Consider the following 23796-nt stretch of genomic DNA (forward strand, 5'->3'; position numbering starts at 1 on the left):
AAAAAAAAAAAAAAAGAGTGTTTAACACTTTGGTGGTGACAAAGGTGCAATAACTGGGCACACCAAAAGCATAAGCTATTAATAGTGCGGCAAACCGGGCCCGGAGAGATAGCACAGCGGTGTTTGCCTTGCAAGCAGCAGCCGACCCAGGACCAAAGGTGGTTGGTTCAAACCCCGGTGTCTCATATGGTCCCCCTTGCCTGCCAGGAGCTATTTCTGAGCAGACAGCCAGGAGAAAGCCCTGAGCACCGCCGGGTGTGGCCCCAAAACCAAAAACCAAAAAAAAAATAGTGCGGCAAACCATGTTCCCTATGTAATAAATAGCAGAAAGGCCTGAGTGCATGCTTTGAGAGTTTGGTCCCCGACAGTCAACAAAAGAAGAAACTCAAGACTGAGTCAGGTAAGGTCCAGAGGTATCCATATCACTGAGTGTGGCCCAGCACCAAAATCAAAATTTAAGTTAAAAACAAAGCAAACTTTGAGGCCGGAGAGATAGCATGAAGGTAAAGTGTTTGCCTTGCATGCAGAAGAACGGTGATTCAAATCCAGTCATCACATATGGTCCCGAGCCTGCCAGGAGCAATTTCTGAGCGTAGAGCCAGAAGTAATCCCTGAGCACAGTTGGGTGTGACCCAAAAAAACAACAAAAAAAGCTCCCCCCCCAAAAAAAAACCTTTGATGAACTGAAGGATAGCTCAAAGAATTAAGATGCGCACTTCATATGTGGGTGACAGGCTTAATACACAACACTTCACTGTCCCCCATGCCCAAAATCACTGGGAGAAGTGATAGGGATAGACTTAAAAAAAAAAGGGGGGGTTCAAGAGCATTTGCCTTCCACAATGCTGACCCGAGCTCAATCCTTGGCATCCCACTGGGTCCCCCAAGGCCGCCAGGAGTGATCTCTGAACATAGAGCCAGGAGTAAACTCTGAACACTGCTGAGTGTGGCCCAAAAACCAAAAGAAAACAAAAGTCAACTACAATAACAACAACAAAAAACTTCAATGATAGTATAGGTAAAGTTCAAGTGATTAATTTGACATTTATTTGAATGGTTGTGCTACATAACATTTATCAGTTTGTTATCATTCAAGATAGACTTTTTTAGAAAGGACATAGCATATTAATTTCAAATAAGAAAAATTTAAATTCAATTTCAAGCAACATATTATTTATGAAATGTTAATTTACATACCTATTAATTCAGCAACTGCACTGAATGGCCAAGTGTGACTAGTAGAATTTGTATGTAAAAACTTCGGGCAAAGCTGAAATAAACCAATGATTCAGGTAAATTAATTCAGGTCTTACTTTTAAGAATAGAAACCAACACAACTTTCTATCCTATGTTAAGCAATACTGAAACCTAACAAAAATGATTTGGACGCACCATTTAAGGTATTTATTTGGGAGTATGACCAAAAGTGAGGTGTGCTGGAAGGCAAGCCTTAAAACCAACTCACCAAGACTTCCATCTTCCTTTTCAACCCTCACTTCCTGTGTACCACCCAAAGCCACAGCACTACAAACAGCTCAGCCCCAAGTACCTGGTCTGTAAAACCTACCTCAACTATGCTGTGAGCATCCCCAAATCCAAAGATTATCATTCCCTAATCTCCCCAACTGTGACATAATTAGGAGGACTTGTTAAGGGGCCCTCTGCTTAATATGCTCAACTGAATGAATTTAGCTTAGCCAATTAATCTACAGGTGTTTCTTTACTGGAAATCTCTTGGAAAGGGATTCTTTGACACTTTATTATTTACTTTGGTTCACAGTGGCTGAAGTCCTGACAGTGGAGCAATAAACACCTACAAATCCTTCTACTATCAAATAACAGTTCACACTGATACAGCAGGGAGTCAGCTGATTGCTCTCCTTAAGGAACTATCTGAATTCCCAAGTAATGGGACCAGAGCAATAGCACAGCAGTAAGAGGTTTGCCTTGCATGCAGCCGACCCAGGATAGATGGTGGTTCAAATCCCAGCATCCCATATGGTCCCTCTTGCCTGCCAGGGGAAATTTCTGAATGCAGAACCAGGAGTAGCCCCTGTGCACTGCTGAGTGTCACTCCCCCCCAATTAAGAATTCCCAAGTAATGCAGACTAGTTGTAGAAAAACACCAATGGGGGATGAAATTCTTTTCTTTTACTTCCTCGGACCTCTCCTCTTTGGAACAGGTTCTCTCTCCTCACTCCTCTCTTCTCTCTCTCAACTTGTCTCTTTCCCCTTTCAATACATAATAAAATTAAATCACTTAATAAATCTTAATAATAAAAATATTATATATATTATTATAAAATTATCATACTTAATAAAAATTAAATCACTTAAAAATTTTAAAGACTGCAGTTTGACATTTTCATGAACATTTTTATACAATTTTTAATTTTCATTGTTTTGTTTGCTATGCCATGGTTCAAATCCAGACCTCACAATTGAAAGTTTGTGTTGGGCCACTGAGCCACACCCCTACCTAGCCCTGGGTTCCTATGAACACATTCTTTTTATTAATGAAGGGAAAGTGCCTACTATGATAAGCCCTAGAATCATGCCAATCAGAGATCAAGTTCACTGCAGTGTCAGAAGGAAGCCTACCTTTCCTCTATCCAGTCTTCTGGTAGACTACCCAATCTTTCAATGCAATGAAGAGAAGAGCACTCTTCTAACTGGAGTATATAGAACCAGGACTTCCTGAATCCAGTAAATTAGACTCTCCACACAGAACAGTCTAATTCAAACAGTCTCTAGTTCTTCCCAGAAGCCTTTTCCAGCACCCTAATTTCCCTGAGAATGTAACAGCAGAAAGCCATCAACTAGATCTGCCAGTCCCAGCCCCTCCCAAGCACAATCATTTGGCCAGGAGCTCTGTGAACTTCTTAATTCATTCTCTCTTATGGATGCAGCAAAAACGTTAATAGCAAAGTTCACAGCTAAGCAAGCATTCATCAAGAAGGAAATATAACCTAACTACACAACAACTGCAAAACTTAAGAAACTAGAAAATAATCAACAAAGGAAGAAGAAATAATGAAACTTAGAGCAGCAATCAATGCACTGGGAAAGAAAAACAGACAAAAAAAATCAATGAAACCAAGAACTGTTTCTTTTGAGAAATAAATTATTAGCAAAACTCATCAAGAGATAAGAGATAATAAACCAAATCAGAAATGAAATGAGAGAGGTCAGAATACCACAGAAATTCCAAGAATCATCAGTGGTTAAATTGAAGATCTTTACGTTGTGAAATAAGAGAATCTAGAAGAAATGGATACATTCTTGGACTCCAATAACCTCCCCAGGCTGAACCAAGAAGATATGGAATACTTGAAAACACCTATCATTCTTGAAGAAATCTAAATGGTTAAAAGTCTCCCCGCAAAACAAAAACCCAGACCCAGATGAATTCAGTAGTGAGTTTTTTCACATCTCTATAAAGACCTACTGGCCATCCTTTTCAGACTCTGGAAATTGAAGAAACAGAAACACTTCCAGATAGCTTCTATGAAGCAACTATTATTATCCTGATATCAAAAGCAGAGGCCTCCCCCAAAAAAAGGAATTACAGACCACTATGCCCAATGAACACAGATGCAAAAATTCTCAATAAAATACTAGGAAATCAAGGGGCCGGCGAGGTGGCGCTAGAGGTAAGGTGTCTGCCTTGCAAGCGCTAGCCAAGGAAAGACCGTGGTTCGATCCCCTGGGGTCCCATATGGTTCCCCCAAGCCAAGGGCAATTTCTGAGCGCTTAGCCAGGAGTAACCCCTGAGCATCAAATGGGTGTGGTCCGAAAAACCAAAAAAAATAAAAAATAAAAAATAAATCAACAAACAAAATACTAAGAAATAAAATCCAACAACTGACAAAAAAAAAAAAAAAAAAAAAAAAAAAACACAAAAAAAAAAAAGACACCATGACCAAGTGGGATTCATTCCAGGAATGCAAAGGTGGAATGAATATACAAGTCAATACATCTAATATTCCATATCAATAAAAGAAAACAGTATATGATCATATCACTAGATATAGACAAAGCATCTGACAAGATTTAGCATACATAAATTCATGATATAAAATGTTGATAATAAAAATTCTCAAAAAACAGGGGTCAGAGAGATAAGCACAGCAGTGTTTGCCTTGCAAGCAGCCGACCTGGAACCTAAGGTGGTTGGTACAAATCCCAGCGTCCCATGTGTCCCATAAACATTCTCAACCAGGGCCAGAGTACAGCCCGTAGGGCATTTGCCTCGCACACAGCCAACCCAGGTTTGTTCCTTGACATCCCATATGGTTCCCCCAGCCTACCAGAAAGGATTCCTGAGAGCAGAGCTAGGAGTAACCCCTGTGCATCACTGGGTATGACCCCAAAACAAATAAAGAAAAAAAAAAAAAGGTCTTAACAGAATTGGAACTGAAGGAATTTTCCTCAACACAGTCAAAGCCATTTACCACAAGTCCATAGCAAACAGCAGATTCAGTGGTAAAAAACTAAAAGCCCTAAAGTCCTTTAGGCACAAGACAAGGTTGCCCACTTTAATCCAGTACTGGGAGTACTTGCCATAGCATTGAGAAACACAAAAATATATAGTTTTTCTATGTGCAAACAATGAAATAGAAAAAAAGGTTAGTTTATTTAAAAAAGAAAAAAAAAGTACATTCACAACTGTGCTGCAGAAAATCAAGTACCTGGGCCCGGAGAGATAGCACAGCGGCATTTGCCTTGCAAGCAGCCGATCCAGGACCAAAGGTGATTGGTTCGAATCCCGGTGTCCCATATGGTCCCCCGTGCCTGCCAGGAGCTATTTCTGAGCAGACAGCCAGGAGTAACCCCTGAGCATCGCCGGGTGTAATCCAAACCCCCCCCCCCAAAAAAAAAAGAGAAAGAAAACCAAGTACCTAGGAAACAATTTAACTAAAGAGATGAAAGACCTATACAAAGAAAACTACAAAACACTAAATAAATAACAAAGAATATGAGGAAGTAGAAACACATTTCTGCTCATTGATTGGGAGAATATACATGAAAATGGCAATACTACTCAAAGATTATAAAGATTCAATACAGTTGCCATCAAGAAACCCATGACAACTTTCAAAATAGATCAAAGAATAGATTATTTCTATTTGAAATGCAGCTCAAACAACACCAAATGCCCTAGCAGCTCCAGCTCACGAATTAAGTCAACTCTTAAGGAAAACCACCTAGGGGAATGTTTCATTAAATTTGGCAAGAATTCGGGTTATTTATTTATTTATTTATTTATTTATTTTTGGTTTTTCGGGCCACACCCGTTTGATGCTCAGGGGTTACTCCTGGCTAAGTGCTCAGAAATTGCCCCTGGCTTGGGGGGGCCATATGGGATGCTGGGGAATTGAACTGTGGTCCTTCCTTGGCTAGCGCTTGCAAGGCAGACACCTTACCTCTAGTGCCACCTCACCGGCCCCAAATTTGGCAAGAATTTAAATTTGACACCTAAAGCATGGAAAACAAAATTAACTTGTATCAAAATTTAAAACTACTATACATGACAACCTGGAAACAATGTAAAGACAATCTACTGACAGGTTGTCTTATGTAACCCCTGAGCATCACAGGGTGTGACCCAAAAAACGGGGAGGAAGATGCAGGCGGTACAGCCAGTCCTGTGCATCTTCGAGTCCAGTACACCATTGGATCCCAGCCATTCCAATTCTGGATTACATAAAAAAAGAACTGAAGTAGGATCTTGAGAAGAAATTAGTAAACATGTTTAAAGCATTATTTACATTGCTAACAGGCAGAAATAATCTAACCAATGATGAATTAGTGGTCAAACAAAATGTAGTGCTGATCAGTTTTACTCAACTGAAGACTAGTTGGCCTAGCTGTGAACACTGAGATCAGTGCAACTGCAGAAATGAAAGACTGTGGTCCAAACTAGGGGGCTACAGGAAGAAAACAAGTCAGAAAGGGACAGGATTCAAAAACAGTTGAGAAACTGGCAGAACTAAGATGAAGTAGTAGTATTCAGACTCATATAGGGAAGAAAATTCTGGCATGCTACAAAAGATGACACTTGGGGCTGGAGCGATCCCCCGAGCCTGCCAGGAGCAATTTCTGAGCATACAGCAGGAGTAATAACCCCTGAGTGCCACCAAGTGTGGCCCAAAAAGCAAAAAAAAAGTTTCCAGAAATGAGGAATTTATATATTAAGATGGGAGGCTACAAAATTAACACACAAAAATTCATGGCACAAGCGTAAGGCATATCTGCCCTGCATGCGCTAGTCTAGGACAGAGCTAGCCTAGGATGGAACACATTTCAATCCCCAGGCGTCCCATATGGGCCCCCAAACCAGGAGCAATTTCTGAGCTCATAGCTAGGAGCATCACCGGGTGTGGCCCAAACACCAAAAAAAAAAAAAAAAAAAGAAAGAAAGAAACTTAAGGACACTATGCTAAGTAAGCCAATTACAAAAAAAACACACACCCCCCACCAAAAGTGATTCCATTTACAGGACGTACCTAGAGGTCAAATTCACAAAAAAAAAAAAATTCATGGGTCTCCTATGTGCAAATAATGAAAAACCTCCTAGTGGGTTTGGAGGATCATATGGGGTGCTGGGGATTAAAATTGAGTCGATTGGGTGCAAAACAAGTGTCCTACCCACTGTATTACTGATCTGGTCCCTACAATTGTAGGGCTGTCGGGAATATTCCTGAGTACAGAAGCAGGAATCCCCCCCCCCAAGTATTCTGAAAGAAATTATTCCAAATCTAGACTATAGATGCAGCCAAATTATATGTTCAACAAAGAACAAGAGAACCATAAACATATTTAAAAGCAATGACAATAAAATAAAATAAATGACAATAATGAGTTTTTTTGTTTTTGTTTTTTTGTGGATTTTAGGTCACACCCGGCAGTGCTCAGAAATTGCTCCTGGCAGGCACGGGGGACCATATGGGACACCGGGATTTGAACCGATGACCTTCTGCATAAAAGGTAAATGCCTTATCTCCATGCTATCTCTCCGGCCTGACAATAATGAGGTTTAGGGCTCATTTTTTGGGCCACACCTAACTACACTCAGAGATTATTACTCCTGGTTCTGCATTCGGGGATCTCTCCTGGCAAGATCTGCAGACCAAAGGGGGTGTTGTCAGGAATCAAACACGGCTCTGACATATACAAAATAAGCCCCTTGCCTGCTGTTCTAGCACACCCCAAATAAATATTTTTTTTGTTTTTGGGCCACACCTGGTGGTGCTCAGAGGTTACTCCTGGCTCAGCACTCAGAAATTGCTCCTGGAAGGCTTGGGGGACCATATGGGATGCCAGGAATCAAACATAGGTTGGTCCTGGGTCAGGCGCATGCAAGGCAAAAAGCCTTACTGCTGTGGTACCACTCTGACCCCTAAAATGTATTTTTAAGCCATATACTCTAGTCTCAGAAAACTACCTGTTTTGAGAAGGACAGACAGGATCCACCAAAGCCACTTAATAGGACATCTACTAAGTAAGTGTTCCTGGCAGGCCCAGGCTCCCTATCCACACTCACTGATCTCATTTCAAACCACTCGTGGAGGTGGGAGTCTTATACCATCCTTCAGACAAAAGTCCAGGTTTAGGAAGTTCCAGTGTCTGTCAGGGAAAAAAATCCAAACAAGGGAGAGCGCGGAGAGCGTGATGACAATTTATCAAAATGGGAAAGTGCCGGAGGAACAGTACAAGTACAGATAAGGCACCTACTTCTGCATGCGGCCACCAGATAACTTGAGCTACACACAGAAGTACCTATGAACACTTCTGTCTTTTTTTTTTTTTTTTGGTTTTTGGGCCACACCCGGCATTGCTCAGGGGTTACTCCTGGCTGTCTGCTCAAAAATAGCTCCAGGCAGGCACGGGGGACTATATGGGACACCGGGATTCGAACCAACCACCTTTGGTCCTGGATCGGCTACTTGCAAGGCAAACACCGCTGTGCTATCTTTCCGGGCCCACACTTCTGTCGACTCAGAAGTGCTCCCTGAGATCACTGGCTGTGCCCCTCAACACCAAAAAGAAAAAAAAAATAGGGAGAAAGATAAAACTGATAAAGGGAAGTTCCCAAATCACTACTGAAAATATTGGGTTTGTTTGAATACATCTGGAAAAGATTTTACAGTTCTACTAAAGTTTGCATGAAATAATCAGTACAGAGAAAAAGCAAACAAATATAATTATTAACTTCCAGGAAAACAAAAAGCTATACAAGAAAATACACCACTAGCTCTTTTATGAATAGCACAATAGCATCATTCTAGAATTTTATTCAAAGGAATGTGACAAACATTGGAAAGATGAGAGAAAAGGTTAAATCCACAGCAAGATTTCTAGAAAGCTGCCATAAAGCAATATCAGCATTTCACTTAATATGGGGCACAGTGGTAAGGCATTTGCCTTGCATGTAGCTGACCAAGATATGAAACCCTGCATCACATATGGTCCCCCCAAGCATTGACAGGGGTGATACCTGAGTGTAGAGCTAGAACCGTGAGGGTCCTGAGGGTGTGCCCTCCACAAAATGTATCTGAGGCAATGCCAGGGAGATAATACAATGCACATGGCTCTGCAAATGAGAAATCCAGATCTACTGCATGGTCCAACCCCATCCCTCCTAAGCTCCGTCCAGAAATAAAGTAAAAAAAAAAATAGTAATGAGGGTGGGTGGTATGTTTAATAGTAGTGTGTGTGTGTGTGTGTGTGTGTGTGTGTGTGTGTGTGTGTGTGTGTGTGTGTAAAATAGTACAGTGGGTAGGGTATTTGCCTTGCACGTGGCCAACCCAGATTTGATCTCCGGTATCCCATATGGTCCCCAGAGTCTGCCAGGAGTGATTTCTTTTCTTTTCTTTTTTAAATGGAACGCTTCACGAATTTGTGTGTGTCATCCTTGAGCAAGGGCCATGCAATTTTCTCTGTATTGTTCCAATTTTAGTTAATGTGCTGCCGAAGTGAGCATGGCAAGAGTGATTTCTGAGCAGAGCCAGGAGTAACTCCTGAGCGCTGCTAGGTGCAGCCCATAAAGAACAAACTAAAAAATAAATTAAAAGTAAAATAAGGACCGGAGCAGTGGTGTGGAGCGGTAAAGTGTCTGCCTTGCAGGCGCTAGTCTGGAATGGACCATTGTTTGATTCCCCCCACCCCCATCCCCGCATCCCATATGGTCCCCCAAGCCAGGAGGGATTTCTGAGCACATAGCCAGGAGTAACCCCTGAGCGTCACCAGGTGACCAAAAAAAAAAAAAACCCAAAACAAAAAACCAAAAAAGTAACATAAAACAAGGAGATAAAAAAAAAACATGAGGGTAAAATGAGGGGGTAGTGGCTACATCTGGCTGTATTCAGGGCTTACCAGGCTCTGCACTCAGGAATCACTCCTAGTGTGGCTCAGAACCATGAGATGCCAGGGACTGAACCCAAGTTGCCTGTGTGCAAGGCAAATGCCTCTCCACTGGCCCAGATAATATTAAAAAAATTATTTTTTCTGTTTTTGGGCTATACCCCGTGCTGCCCTGGCTCTGCACTCAGGAATTCCTGCTGTCAGTGCTAGTGAAGACCACATGGAGGTCAGAGATCAAATATAGCTTGTCTGCATACAAGGCAAACACCCTATTAGCTGTACTATCCTCCGGCCCCCAAACTCATTCACCCCTCGTGCTTCTGAGTTTTTGAGAACATATACAAACATGGTTATATTCCAATGACATTTCGTTTATGAAAACTAATTCGTGCAATCTATTTCGTACAATTTTCTTGCCACAAAACTGTCCTCTGAATTTTTTTCCTATTTCTGAATCTTTTTTAGCTTGTAAGCATACAAGACAGGTGGCAAGCTAGCTTTGGCCTGGGAACCACTGCTGTCTTGAAGCCTGAGAGCTCATGGCATTCCATCCAGAAGCTGCAGATGGAAGATCCATCAAAGGCTTCATGCAACTAAGATTTAACACAGGAACAGCTGCGATCCAGGAGAGCCAGCTAACAAGACTGCCTTGCACCCTTATCTCTCTGCTCCCTTCTCTCCTCAACCCTGAGGTCAGAAATGGCAATTTAGTAAAAGGAAACCCAGGTCCAGTTCTCCTCTCTGTCTACTAAGGGTTTTCTGAATCTAATACAATATGGGAGGGAACTTTAAACTAAAATCTGGGGCTAGGGTGAAGGGGAACAAATAATAAACAGTATCCAGCCAGTGAGAATTTTTTTGTCGTTTTGTTGTTTTTTCTTTGAGCCCATCTGGCAGTGCTCAGGGGTTATTACTTCAGGCACTTTGATCAGAGATCTCGGAGGAGGGGCACGGGGTGGGGATTGCCTGCAAGCAAGGCAGGCAACCTACTCGTACTATGTATGGCTCAAAAGAAAAGGAAGGAAAGGAAGGAAGGGAGGGAGGGAGGGAGCAAGTAAGGAAAGGAAGGAAGGAAGGGAGGGAGGGAGCAAGGAAGGAAGGGGAAGAAGGGAGGGAGGGGGAGGAGGACGGAAGAGGAGGGAGGGAGGGAACAAAGGTGGCTCTCTATGAAAACAACTAAAAAACCCGCTGAATAAGCCAACAGCATAACCAAAGGACCTTTACTCAGACATGCAAAGTACCTTCACAAAGCAGTAGTAACCTTGCCCCATTAAGAAAAAAAAAAAAAAAAAAAGGGTCCGGAGAGATAGCAGAGGCGTTTGCCTTGCAAGCAGCCGATCCAGGACCAAAGGTGGTTGGTTCGAATCCCGGTGTCCCATATGGTCCCCCGTGCCTGCCAGGAGCTATTTCTGAGCAGACAGCCAGGAGTAACCCCTGAGCACCGCCCGGTGTGGCCCAAAAATAAAGACAAAAGTGGTCAAAAATACAAATAGACCGGGGGGGGGGGGAGAGCTGATTTTTTTTTTCAGACCCGCTTCCCCATCCGCTCCTCATAAGAAAAAAAAAAAGTGAAACTCTATAAGTTACCAAGCGGTTTCGAAAATAAATAAAGGCAAAGCGCTGGGACACCCAGGACACACCCACCAGGTAGGAAAGTCGCAGCCAGGGGGTGGGGTGAGAGAACACAGGGGCCAGCGTGTTTGGGGGAGGGGGGGTGGTAGAAAAGAATGAGTGAGTGAATGAATGAATGAATGAATGAAAGCGGCCGGGGACACCATGCATCCCTCCAAGCGCCTGCCAGGCCAGGGGCCACGGCTTGGACTGGACTCTAGCCTTTCGCATGGCACAAAACCCAACCAACTACTTTTTGGCAGGAGTGGAGTGGATGGGGATGGGGACGGGGACGGGGACGGGGAGGCCACGCCCGCAAGGCCTGCGCTGGGGAGCGTGGGGTGGGGTGGGGTGGAGGAATTCCGAGGAGGCACCCCGGGGTGGGACCCGCACCCCGCCACTTCAGCGCGTTGGGAGGGGGCGGGCGGTTCTGGGGCACCTGCCAGCGCCCGCAGGGTTCCCGCACAACCCAAGCCACCATTCAGCAAGCACCGCACACCCGGGGCTGGCGGGGACCCGGGAAAATCGGCCGCCTGGAATACCGGGGGGGAACGCGGCATCCCGGGGCAGAGCCGGGTAGGGCCGGACTGGACCAGACAGGACCGGGTCCGGGCAGGTGGGACCGGTCACGGCCGGTCCCTTCCGGCCCGGCGCGCGGGTCCGCGGGGCGTGAGCTCCACGGCCCTGAGGAGGAGGAAGAGGAAGAACGGACTGGGGAGGAGGAGGAGGAGGAGCCGCTTCCCCGGCCCGCCCCGCCCCGCGGCTGCCCGGGCAAAACAGGAACCTCGCTCAAGCCGAGCCCGGGGCCCGCCGCTGCTGCGGCGCGGCCCGGCCCGGCCCTGCCTGCGCCCCGCGCCGCGCCGCTCCACAGCCGAGCCGAGCCGAGCCGAGCGAGCGCCATGGCCGCCCCCGACCCCTGCCCAGCCCAGCCAGCCCGGCCCGGCCGCCGAGCCGCCACCGCCCACTGCCGGCCCCCCCAGTCGCTGGCCCGCCTGCCCGCCCGCCCTCCCTCCTGGGACCCGGCCCGCTCCACCCCTCGCCTCGCGACGCTGAGGCTCACCGCGCTGAGGCGGATCCCGCTGGGAGGCTGCGCCGCCATCTTGAGCGCGCTACAAAGCCAGGACCGGCCTCCGCCGCAGCCCGGCTAAGAAGGGGCTGTCCCGCCTACTTCCGGGGCGTGGCTTAGGCGGATCCCGCCTACTTCCGCCTGCAGCCCGAGGCGTGGTCCTCCTGCTCAAGCGGGCCAGGTGCGGTGCAGGTTGGGATGAAGGGATGCTGGATGGGTGTGTGGGGTGGGTGGTGGCTCGCTCCCGGGCTCGGGGAGGGCGCATGAGTGAGCGGATCCCGCCCGGGTAGCTGCTGCAGCCCCGCTGGAGGGTTTCGAGTTAGAAGCCGAAAGTGGGGGCCGAGAGAGCACAGCGGTATGTTAAACTGTGCAAAGAAAACTTGCATGCGGCCGACCCAGGCAGGACCAATGGTGGTTCAAATCCCCCGCATCCCATATGGTCCTCCGAGCCTGCCAGATGTCACTTCTGATCACAGAGCCAGGAGGAACCCCTCCCTGAGCGCCGCCGGGTGTGACCCAAAAACAAAAACAAAAAAACAAAAAAAAAAGAAGTGGACCCTGAACTAAAGACAGCACAGCGAGTAGGGCATTTGCTTTACTCTGCCAGAAGTGATTTCTGAACACATAACCATGAGTACCTCTGAGCACTGTTGGGTGTGCCCAGGCATAAGCAATTTTTTTCCATTTGCAACCCCTTGGGGAACCAAGATGGTTTTTTTTTTTTTTTTTTTTTTTTGTGGTTTTTGGGTCACACCCGGCAGTGCTCAGGGGTTATTCCTGGCTCCAGGCTCAGAAATTGCTCCTGGCAGGCACGGGGGACCATATGGGGTGCCGGGATTTGAACCGATGACCTCCTGCATGAAAGGCAAATGCCTTACCTCCATGCTATCTCTCCGGCCTCGAACCAAGATGTTTTTACATAATCCTACTATTTAGGAACATGAAGTGGTTGTATTATATATATATATATAAACATATATATAAACATACTTATATTTAAACGTATTTAATATACAATAAATATAAACATATATATAAACATACTTATATTTAAACATAATATATATATATATATATATATATATATATATATATATATATATATATATATATAAAATCAAGAGAACCAGCTCAAGTTTTCAACTTTTTTTGACAATGCTGTAGCAGGGACTCTTACCTAGGGGAAAAAACAAAGACACCTATATTTATCTCCAGGAAAACTCATTTTTTATATCTGGCCTCCAGAACTAGAACAGAATTTATTTCTGTGGGTTTATTATTTAGTTATTTATTTTGGTTTTGGGACCACACCTGGTAGTGCCCAAGAGTTGCTCCTGGCTCTGTGCTCAGAAATCACTCCTGGCAGGCTCAGGGGACTACAGTATTTTCGGTGTATAAGACGACCCCCTAGTTTTGCAGTTAAAACATAGGTTTAGGCCTATATTTGCTGTATCAGACAGAACGTTCCTGTGCTGCAACTGTATGTACCACAGTGAGCCAATCACAACAAGCAAAGGTTCAAAGGTTCTACTGGAATAGACTTCCTCTCTGACTCTGGCCAATCTGAGCAGGTTTTGACAATGTAGATCCAGTACAGAACATTGTCTATTTTGCATGCATAAAATGCCTGCTTGGATTGGCTGAGTTAGAGAGGCGGTCTGAGCAGCCTTGCAGTGATTGGTCCCTTATCATAGGCACCTTTTCTGGCAATTCCCAGGTGGGTCAGTTAATCTCCTCCACTACATGAACTAAACAACACCCCATCCTCGGACCTTAGCACTGAACCACCAACACGGTTAGCTGAGTTTTGTCAGAAGTGGCCCCCACATCTTCTGAGTACTGTTTGGGAGCCCCCAAGAAAAAGATTTGGAAACTCTGCGGCCTGATTTTTTTTTGTTTTGTTTATATACTCGGCGTATAAGACGACCCCCGATTTTCGGTTGACTTTTTTTGTTTCAAAAGTTGTCTTATACGCCGGAAAATACGGTATATAGGATGTTGAGGATCCAACTCGTGTTGATCCCAGGTCAGCTACATGCAAGGCAAACGCGCTCTACCCAGTGTGCTATCGCTCTGGCCCCAATTTCTGTGGTTTGGGAAATCTACATCCTTTGGGAATTCGTTAAAACACCATCAGACTCAACAGTTTTCATATACACATACTATGCACACAAATTCTCAATCCCCTTTTAAAATCTGCTTTTAGGACCGAAGTGATAGCATAGCAGTAGGGCCACATGCCTGGCATGTGGCTGACCCAGGACAGATTCCGGTTCTATTCCTGGCATCCCATATGGTTCCCTGAGCCTGTCAGGAGCAATTTCTGAGAGCAGAGCCAGTAGTATCTCCTAGGCGCACCCAAGTGTGGTCCAAAACCAAAACCAAACAAAAAATAAGATCCACTTTTAATCGGAGAGCACACCCAGAAGTACTCAGGATCTGCTGGCTTGGTTTAGGGATCACTCCTTAAGGGACCATATGGAGTGTGAGGGATCTGAAACTTGCCCACTGTGCTCTCCAGCCTTGACTTCTTCCCACCTTAGAACACAACTGTGTCATAGACTGTGGGGTTCCATAACCTCATGCTCACACAGAATAAATGTGGCACAGACATCTGAGGCTATCATACTAAGCTGGTTTAAAGGTATATTTTTGTATTTTTTCCCAGGCCTAAAGAGATAGCATAGGGGGTAACACGCTTCCCTGGCATATGGCCAATCCCAGTTTAGTCCTTGACAAGACAGAATCCCTTGAGCCACCAGCATGACCTCTGAGCACTAGCAGATGAAGACAAAAAGTACAAGTGAAGCAGAAAATTGGAGGGGAAGTGGGAGGTTGTTTACAGGAAATTGCCCATTTCTTTTTGTTTTGTTTTTTTTTGGCCACACCCAGTGACGCTTAGGGGTTACTCTTGGCTATGCGCTCAGAAATCGCTCCTGACTTGGGGGACCATATGGGACGCAGAGTTATCGAACTGCGGTTCGTTCTAGGCTAGTGCAGGCAAGGCAGACGCCTTACCGCTTGTGCCACTGCTCCTACCTGCTTCTTCTGCATTTTGTTGCTGTTTCTATCATACGCAAACTTTCACTTCCATAGAGCACAATGATGCAGTCGCATGTCGCCCCACAGTACTCAAGGCCAAACAGTACAGTGTAATAAATGGTCTCTTGTTCTTTCCCATGGCCAGGGCTACATATCACATGCTCATCCTTATGACATCCTTATGACACGGGGGTTGCACAATCACATGACCATCTCTATATGGGCCTGAAGTGCTGAACTGTCAAAGAGATCAACAAGTTTTATTTTATTTGGGAGGGGAGTGTTTGGGCCATCCCTAGTGGTGCTCATGGGTTACCCCTTGCTCTGTATTTAGAAATCACTCCTGGCAGGCTTAGGAAACCATATAGGATGTCAGGGTTTGAACTAAGGTCATCCATGTGCAAGGCAAATGCCCTACCCACTGTGCTATCACTCTAGCCCGGGTCCAACAAATTTTAGATGGACTCAAGACACTGCACTAGGGTGGATTGGTCTGACTGTAAAGGGAAGTTGTAAAGATGACTGTCCAAAAATAGTGGGGACACTGTAGGATGACACCCAGTTATTAGTCCAAGACAGACATTCCCCCAATTCCCTCCTTCCTTAAACCCCTTCCTTTGATATGTAAAAGCCCACTGGATAGGTACTTTTTTTCTTCTTTTTTTTTTTTTTTTTTTTTGGTTTTTGGGCCACACCTGGTAGCAGTGCTCAGGGGTTATTCCTGGCTCTGCACTCAGAAATCACAGGCTCAGGGCACCATTTTGGATGCTGGGAATCGAACCTGGGTCCATAATGGGTCAGCCAGGTGCAAATGCCCTACCTCTTTGCTATCTCTCAGGCCCTGGATAGGTACTTTTTTATTTTTGGTTTTTGGGTTACACCCGGCAGCACTCAGGGGTTATTCTTGGCTCTACACTCTAAAGCCACTCCTGGCAGGCTCGGGGGATCATATGGGATGCTGGGATTTGAACCACCATCCGTCCTGTGTTGGCTGCTTGCAAGACAAATGCCTTATCGATCCAGCCCCTGGAGAGGTACTTTTGTTTCACTCTCAACCTTCTCCCTCCTGAAAGTTGGGTATTGGTATCATAAAGAAAAGTCAGTTGTGGCTTGGCACAAGGAGACACCATGAGGAAGAAGCTATAAGTCACTGACTCCTTAACTCTCCTGACTGGCTTTGTATATTATTTCTTTACTGCTGCCCTACATCTTTAGACCCTTCTGTGTGGGGTTTAGAAATATGGTTCCTGGGATAACTCACAACTCATGGATTTTATTTTACAGGACACAAGCCACACAGTACATCTTTATGTTTCCAACTTGGTCAGTTGTGGTTTTGTGTGTGTCACAGCCAGTTGTGCTCAGGGATCACTTTTTTTATTTATTTATTTTTGTTTTTGGGTCACACCCGGTAGCGCTCAGGGGCTACTCCTGGCTTTATGCTCAGAAATCGCTCCTAGCAGGCCCGGGGAACCATATGGGATTCGAACCACCGTCCTTCTGCATGCAAGGCAAATGCCCTACCTCCATGCTATCTCTCCGGCCCAGGGATCACTCATGGTAAGATTTGAGGGACCCTGTCTGGAACCAAAGATGAATTCAGGTTCCAGAAATAGTGGAGACACAAGTCAAGCAGTACATTCTCATGTTTCCAACTTGGTCAGTTGTGGGTTTGTTTGTTTTGCTTATTTGTGTCATGGCCTTCGGTGCTCAGGAATCACTCCTGGTGGGACTTGAGAGACCCTATGTAGAATCAAGGTGCTGCATGTTCTAATGCTCCAGCCTTGGCCCCAGTAAATCTCCCCCCAATAAATTCTCCTAAAAGTCATAACAATTTTCATTTACAGCTCAGTGTAATCAACTTTTTTTTTTTTTTTTTTTGGTTTTTGGGCCACACCCTGTGATGCTCAGGGGTTACTCCTGGCTATGCGCTCAGTAGTTGCTCCTGGCTTCTTAGGGGACCATATGGGACGCCGGGGGATCGAACCGCGGTCCGTCCTAGGCTAGCGCAGGCAAGGCAGGCACCTTACCTCCAGCGCCACCGCCCGGCCCCAGTGTAATCAACTTCTACTACTACTTCTTTCTTCCTCTTTCTCTTCCTCCTCCTCTTCCTTCTGTGTGAATCAACTTCAACTACTACTTCCTCCTGCTTTCTCTTCTTCCTCCTCCTCCTCCTCTTCCTCCTCTTCTTCCTCTTTCTCTTTTGCCTCCTCTTCCTCCTCCTCCTCCATTCTTCTTGAGTCAGGATGCTAAAGGATAAACTTCTCCTTTATTTCCCACCTATCTGTGTCTGGATAACTTGGAAGAGGATACAATCCTGGCTGGTTCAGAGGCTTATTATTCTAGAAAGGGAAGGCCCAGCTCTAACTTTAAATTCCCACAGTTGGTGGCAAGAAAGTAAGCACAGGGGCTAAGGGCCAGGGTTGACCTCAATTCAAGTCACAGCACCACAGAGGATTCCCTGAGCACTGCCAAGAGTGACTCCTGAACACAGCCATGGATTTCCCAAAAACACGAAAAAAAATGTTTTGTTACAAACAAAAAAGCAAAAAACTAAACAACAACAACAAAAAAAAACCCATGGTCGGTGCTTCTATCTTTGTTTCGTTTCTCAAGTTTAATTGTGGTAAATGAAACTTAACTGTTCTCTCTCTCTCTCTCTCTCTCTCTCTCTCTCTCTCTCTCTCTCTCTCTCTCTCTCTCTCTCTCTCTCTCTCTCTCTCTCTCTCTCTCTCTCTCTCTTTTGGAGGGGGTCACACCCAGCAGCGCTTAGGGATTACTCCTGGCTCAAGGCTCAGAAATCACCCCTGGCAGGCACAGGGGACTATATGGGATACCAGGTTTCAAACCACTGTCCTGCATGAAAGTCAAATGCCTTACTGCTGTGCTATCTCTCTGGCCCGTTTTCTCTTTTTTATGTGTCCAATCTAGTGACATTACGCAATCCTCTCTGTTGAGCAACTGTCCCCATGAACTCCAGAACTTTCTCTCTTCCCAAACTGACCTCTGTAAGAACAGAGCAGAAGCCTCCTGGCCAGAGCTCCCTCGCTGTAAAATATTTTTACACTTTCTACTTTACAACTTCTTCCTAGACAGAGGGTGTTAGCCCAAAGATAAAAGCGCAAATTTACCCACCCTGTAATTACCCACCCTCTCTGTTCAGTTGAAATAGAGGAACTAAAGCCCCCCCCCATCCAGCTGAAAAAGAGGAACTAGGTGAGTCCAAATGTTCAACCAGATAAGGACATGTTCCACCAGACACAAAGTTGAGTTAGCAATAAATTGGGACATCAACCCTAAGCATGATGTGATTTCTGTTCAACTGGATAAAATGTTTGCATTATTATTTTTTGTTTTTTTTTTTTTTGTTTTTTTTTTTTTGGTCACACCAGGCAGCGCTCAGGGGTTCTTTCTGGCTCTACATTCAGAAATTGCTCCTGGCAGGCTTGGGGGACCATATGGGATGCTGGGACTCGAACCACCATCCTTCTGCAAGCAAGGCAAACACCCTACCTCCATGCTATCTCTCTGGCTCCTCAAGAATGCAGGATGTGGGTCGAGAATGGCCCTGGGTTTGGGATGATGTGAGAAGAGTGTGGGTGACACTCAGCAGTGTCTCTCTACCAATCAGTACCTTTCGTTGGCTCTTTTCCTGTTTCATTTCCCCTGGCTGCAGAATCTTCTAGAGCCCTAGGTTTCATTTCCTGACTCTGTGCCTCGAGTTGAACTGGCTTCAGCAGGCTCAGAGAGTCACAGTCCCTTGGTGCTGGTGCTACAGCACAGTGGGGAGGGTGTTTGCTTTGCATGCAACCTATGCAGGTTTGATTCCTGGCATCCCATATGGTTCCCATGCCCATTAGGAGTGATTCCTGAGAGCTCAGAGTCAGAAGTAACTCCTGAGCACCACCGAATGTGGCCCCTCCAAAAAAAGAGAGTCCTGTCTCTCCAAGGGAACAGACAGCTCATGCCAGGAAAGTCATCAGGGGAGTAAGGCCCTGCTCACTCCTACTTGTAACCCCTGCTCTGTGGGTGCAACTCTGTACTGCAGCACCCCCCAACCTTCCAGGCCCTCTGGGGGTAGTTTTATTCACCCAGCCCCAAGGGGCCTGGAAGGTAGCTGGGTGGTGAAACTAGTGTGTGCTGTATTTTATGTGAGCTCCTTGGCTGGTCCCTAGCACCAACATAGGGTGCAGAAAGGCCACTTTTATTTCATTTCCTGAAAGCTTTTAAATCAGAGGGCTGCAGTGTGTCAGCCCTTTCCCAAACTCTTCATCTGGACTGGCTCCACTCCCAGGGGCTGATTACACCTTCCAAGCAATTAGCACTTGCAAATGTAGTTCCAGGATTACACAGCAGGTTGGTGTGCTCAAGGCTGTGCTTAGTGGGATTGTTCCTGAGTACTGCCAGGTATGGCCCAACCATCTCCCCCACCCCCAACTCTCTCTCCCCCAACCCCAACTCACTCACTCACTCTCTCTGTCTCTCTCTCTGTCTCTCTCTCTCTCACACACACACACACATGCACAACTAAATTCAAGCCATCACTTCCATCTCATTTTAATTTTGCTTCTGGGCCCATGCCTGGTGGTACTCTGGGTTTATTCAGAGGAAGCTGGAAACCTGTAGGCCTGCTGTGGAATGGTCCTGCATGGCTAACTGAGACAAGACTTCAAAGAGAGATCGCTTCCCTAACAAGAAGCTGTGGTATATCTCAATCTTAGTTTATTGATAGTTGCAAACATTTAGTTGGCCTAAATATGAATCTCCATTCTGCTATTGCTAAGTATGTATAAATTGGAGCACTTACCTCCAGATGAAATCATTAGTACAGGCTAATGTGACCTTGACTAAATATCTCTCTACCTGGAAAATTTAGCATCAAGAGAAACATATTGAAACTGAAATAACTAAGTTATTTACTTAACTATCAATGTTAGTCATTCCTTTGCCTTGTTGCTCTGCTAAGCCCTGTCCTCTCAGATGAAAGCAATGTTTGTTTTGGGAATATCTGACGCATAGGGACTTCTGATGATTTACTAATCTTTTACCTTGGAAATAACATCCAAGGTTTGGACTGGAAGCAACAATGGGCTGTTAAGAAAGCTTTTCCCAGGTAAAGATTTGCCCCCTTCTAATTAAGCTTGTCTTTTTTAGCCAGACTTTGCCCCTTTTATTAAAATCTGTCTTTTAGTTAGACTTTAGAAGAGATTTAGGAAGTGTGGTTATTTGTTGAAGCCCTGAAAGTAAAAGGCCTGAGACCTGTCTATTGTAAAGAAGTTTATAGATTAAGCAGAATATATTGACATTTAAGCTTTTGTTAACAAGAAAGTATGTTTAACTCTGCAGAAAAACAGCTGAGTTTTTTTACATGCCACAAAAAATTATGACTTGCAAAAATCTTGCTTAAGTAGCCCACTGTAGGGTTGGAGAGATAGCATGGAGGTAAGGCATTTGCTTTGCATGCAGAAGGACGGTGGTTCGAATCCCTGAATTCCATATCGTTCCCTGAGCCTGCCAGGAGCGATTTCTTTCTTTTTTTTTTTTTTTTTCAGGAGCGATTTCTGAGCGTAGAGCCAGAAGTAACCCCCGAGAGCTGCCGGGTGTGACCCCCCCAAAACAAAACAAAACAAAATAAACAAATAAAAAATAGCCCACTGTAATTTTCAATAAACAAATTCAGGTTCACCCTCACTTCTGAGTATTGCCTCTGTTTCCCTCCACCCCACCCCCATTGCTAACTCCATGCACGCATCTTCACGGCGGACCTCAAGAACTCCCTTAGTGTCCAGACCAAGCAGACCATGTCAAAGTGCAAGTCCTTATGTGTGTGCGTTCGTGCACGCATGTGTGTGTGTGAGATGGGGTGGATGGTTGGGCTGTACATGGCGGTGTTCAGGATGCTGGGATGAAACCCTGGCCTGTGCACAGCCCAGGACACCATTTCCAGCCTGCTGTGTAATCCTGGACACACATTCACAAGTGCTGATTGCTGGGAGGATGTAAACACAGCCCAGAGGAGTGGAGGCAGCCCAGATGAAGGGTTTGGAAAAGGGATGACACACTGCCAGCTTTTCTGTGTGCAGGCAGGGACAGGTTCTGTGACAAGCTCGGTTCTATTGAGTAATGATAAATCCCTGAGAGGATGGTACCAAAGACAAGCCAAAGGGAATTTCCCTGATTGGTTCCCCACAAGAGGCTTGAGAGGGGTAGGGGTTCTGTCGAATGATGTGAAAGGAAAGTGCTGGCCAGATACTAGCAAGGTTGCTGCTGTCTGGATTTGGCAAATCATGTCCACTTTCCACTACTGACCTGTGTGAACACCTAATTTTTGGAGACAGGAGTAAAGAGAACTGAGATTCCCCTTCAGTGATTGTCTCTGCTTAATAGTTGGTGGGAAGGGGCAACTGTTATGCTCAGAAAAATATCCTAGGGGCTGGGGCAATAGTGTAGCAGGGACGGTGTTTGCCTTGCAGACAACCCACCTGACATCGATCCTGGCATCGCGTGTGGTTCCCTGAGCCCCTCCAGTAGTGATTTCCGAATGTAGAACCAGGAGTGAACCTTGAGCACCACTGGGCGTGGCCCCCAAGCCGAAGAGAAAAGAAAAATATCTTAGTCTTCAGGTGCAGCATCGAAATTAGCATTTTTATTTTTGCATCTTTGTCTAGACCTCCCCAGCAGTGCCAGGCATCAAGTCTAGGGATTTGTGTGTGTGTCAGGCATTGCTCCAGCCCTTCATGCTGTCTCTCCAGTCCCTCAAGCCAATGTTTTAAAGGACAAATGAAAGGTGAAAAAGAAAACATCCGGCCACCTTAGCTCTGTAGAGAGCTGAGACAGGTGCCCACAAGCTCATCTACAAGACCAGTGTTCGGTTCTCTCCTGCTTCCTGCTGTAGTACAAAAAAGGAGCCCTGCTGGAGGATGTCTGGGCTTCACTTTATTCACAGAACTTGGAAGGGAAAAGCAGACTCCAGTCAGAGTCTGGCACAAGGATGCAGACGATTGCAGGCCCACAGACCCCTTCTACATTCAAAGCATCAGCCAGCCTCCTGTCTTCTTCAGAAGACAGTCCGGAAAGCTGGTCCTCGTCCAACACAGGGGCTGGGGGCTCCGCACTCTGGCCCCCAACCCCCAATGGCCAAAAAATCTGACATATCTTATAGTCCTGGTCGCACACAGGCTGGGTCCAAGCATGTGGCACCCAGACACCCAAACGGTTGTTCCAGGACCAGTGGAAGCTATTGTGCTTGCTGGCAGGTGTGTCCCTTGGATTGTCTTCTGAGGTCAACACTCCAGATGCTCCAGGAAGTCGAACTCCACACATTCCTCCAGCTGTTGGAGGGCCTTCTGGCTGGCTAAGACTTGAAGGGATGAAGCCGGCCGGCCAGGCCCATCAGCAGGCAGCTGGCCCTGGGCTTTGAAGGCGTAGTTCAGCGTCTCGAAGAAAGGCATCAAATGCTTCAGGCTGGACACGGAATGCTGGCGCAGGAGAGGGAACTCCCTCTGCAGAGGGAGCTCATCCAAGCCGCCCACTTCCTGCTGAATCAAACAAATGAGATGGAAGGGTGAAAGAAACCAGGTGTTTGTTTTGGTTTTTTTTTTTTTTTTGGGTGGGGGTTGGGCATCCCAGCTGTGCTCAAGGATCACTGTCTCTGCACTGAAGAATCACTCCTGGCAGTGCTTGGGGGACCATATGGGATGCCAGGGATCGAACCTGGTTCTGCTGTGTGCAAGCTAAGTGCCCTTCCTACTGGACTATGGCTCTGGCCGGTAGGGCAGATTCTTTCAGAAACTTCACCCTGAACACTAATCACAAGTTCAAGTTCTAGGTCATTCCAGAACACCCTGAGATCCTGGACCCCACCCCCCACCCCCAGGCTCAGCTCTCTGTTGGAAAGGATGGGATGGGGTCTGGAGGGAAAACTATTATATGATTTGGGGTTTCCAGACTTGAGGCCATGATGGTGTGTGGTCAGGTTGTGGTGAGGAGTGAGGGAACAGTGATGGTGAGGTGCGGCTAAGCCATCCCGCAAAATCCCTTCTGAGGCATTCACCCTGCTCTGTCTGCCTAGGAAAGAAATCTGGGACTCTAGAGGGCAATTACCCTGTATTTCAGCCTGAGCAGCTCCAGGATCCGGACAGTATGGGGCTTGCACTCCTGGGGACCCTCCTCCAGGTCGGGCAGGAAGGCTGGGCTCTCAGTGTCCACTTCCGGAACAAAGGCCCACCTGTAACTGGATGGGAAAAACCCCAGGTCAGGCCGGTTGGGCACCCACAGATGGAGGAGGTGGGATTTGGCGACACATTTACAGAGATGACACTCACATACACTCAACAACTCCTGCCATGGAAAGTGCTGGAAATAAAGGAGTTCCAGAATGCAGCACCTCAGCGCCACCATCAAAGAGGGGCTTGTTTTCCTCATCCCTATGGGAACCTGGTCCCTCTTTTGTGTTTGGTTTTGGGCCACACCTGGCAATGCTCAGGAGTTACTCCCGATTCTGTACTTGAGACCAGATGGGATACCGGGAATCAAACCCGGGTTGGCTATGTGCAAGGCAAGTGTCCTCCCCACTGTTCTATCGCTCCGGCCCCTAGACATTATCCTCCAGATACGCCCCACCCCTTGGTCTTATGCTCCTGCGTCGGTCTACCTTAGGTCTCTGGCACTTGCTCACAGGGAACCTCCATGTGCAGCATCGTTTACTGTCA

At 46.2% G+C, this 23796-nt stretch overlaps 2 protein-coding genes and 1 non-coding gene across 3 annotated transcripts in view; all 3 read right to left on the bottom strand.

Moving 5' to 3' along the window:
- MORC3 (MORC family CW-type zinc finger 3) overlaps window positions 1-12100 on the bottom strand; it is a 62444-nt gene extending 50344 nt beyond the window's left edge. The window contains exons 1-2 of the mRNA XM_049785848.1: window positions 12038-12100; window positions 1198-1270 (exon numbers count right to left, since the gene is read on the bottom strand). Of these exons, the coding sequence (XP_049641805.1) occupies window positions 1198-1270; window positions 12038-12076 (112 nt within the window). The 5' untranslated portion in view covers window positions 12077-12100. The remainder of the gene's footprint in view (window positions 1-1197; window positions 1271-12037) is intronic.
- LOC126026875 (U6 spliceosomal RNA) lies at window positions 8881-8986 on the bottom strand. Its single transcript, XR_007502080.1, has one exon. It is a non-coding gene; the product is annotated as a U6 spliceosomal RNA (small nuclear RNA).
- A 9609-nt stretch (window positions 12101-21709) lies between the features above and the next one.
- The window catches only part of DOP1B (DOP1 leucine zipper like protein B), a 92560-nt gene continuing 90473 nt past the window's right edge, over window positions 21710-23796 (bottom strand). Inside the window, exons 36-37 of the mRNA XM_049785737.1 lie at window positions 23189-23318; window positions 21710-22623 (exon numbers count right to left, since the gene is read on the bottom strand). Coding sequence (XP_049641694.1) covers window positions 22369-22623; window positions 23189-23318 — 385 coding nt within the window. The 3' untranslated portion in view covers window positions 21710-22368. The remainder of the gene's footprint in view (window positions 22624-23188; window positions 23319-23796) is intronic.

The sequence above is a fragment of the Suncus etruscus genome, chromosome 13 (genome assembly GCF_024139225.1).
Source record: "Suncus etruscus isolate mSunEtr1 chromosome 13, mSunEtr1.pri.cur, whole genome shotgun sequence".
Taxonomy (NCBI): domain Eukaryota; kingdom Metazoa; phylum Chordata; class Mammalia; order Eulipotyphla; family Soricidae; genus Suncus; species Suncus etruscus.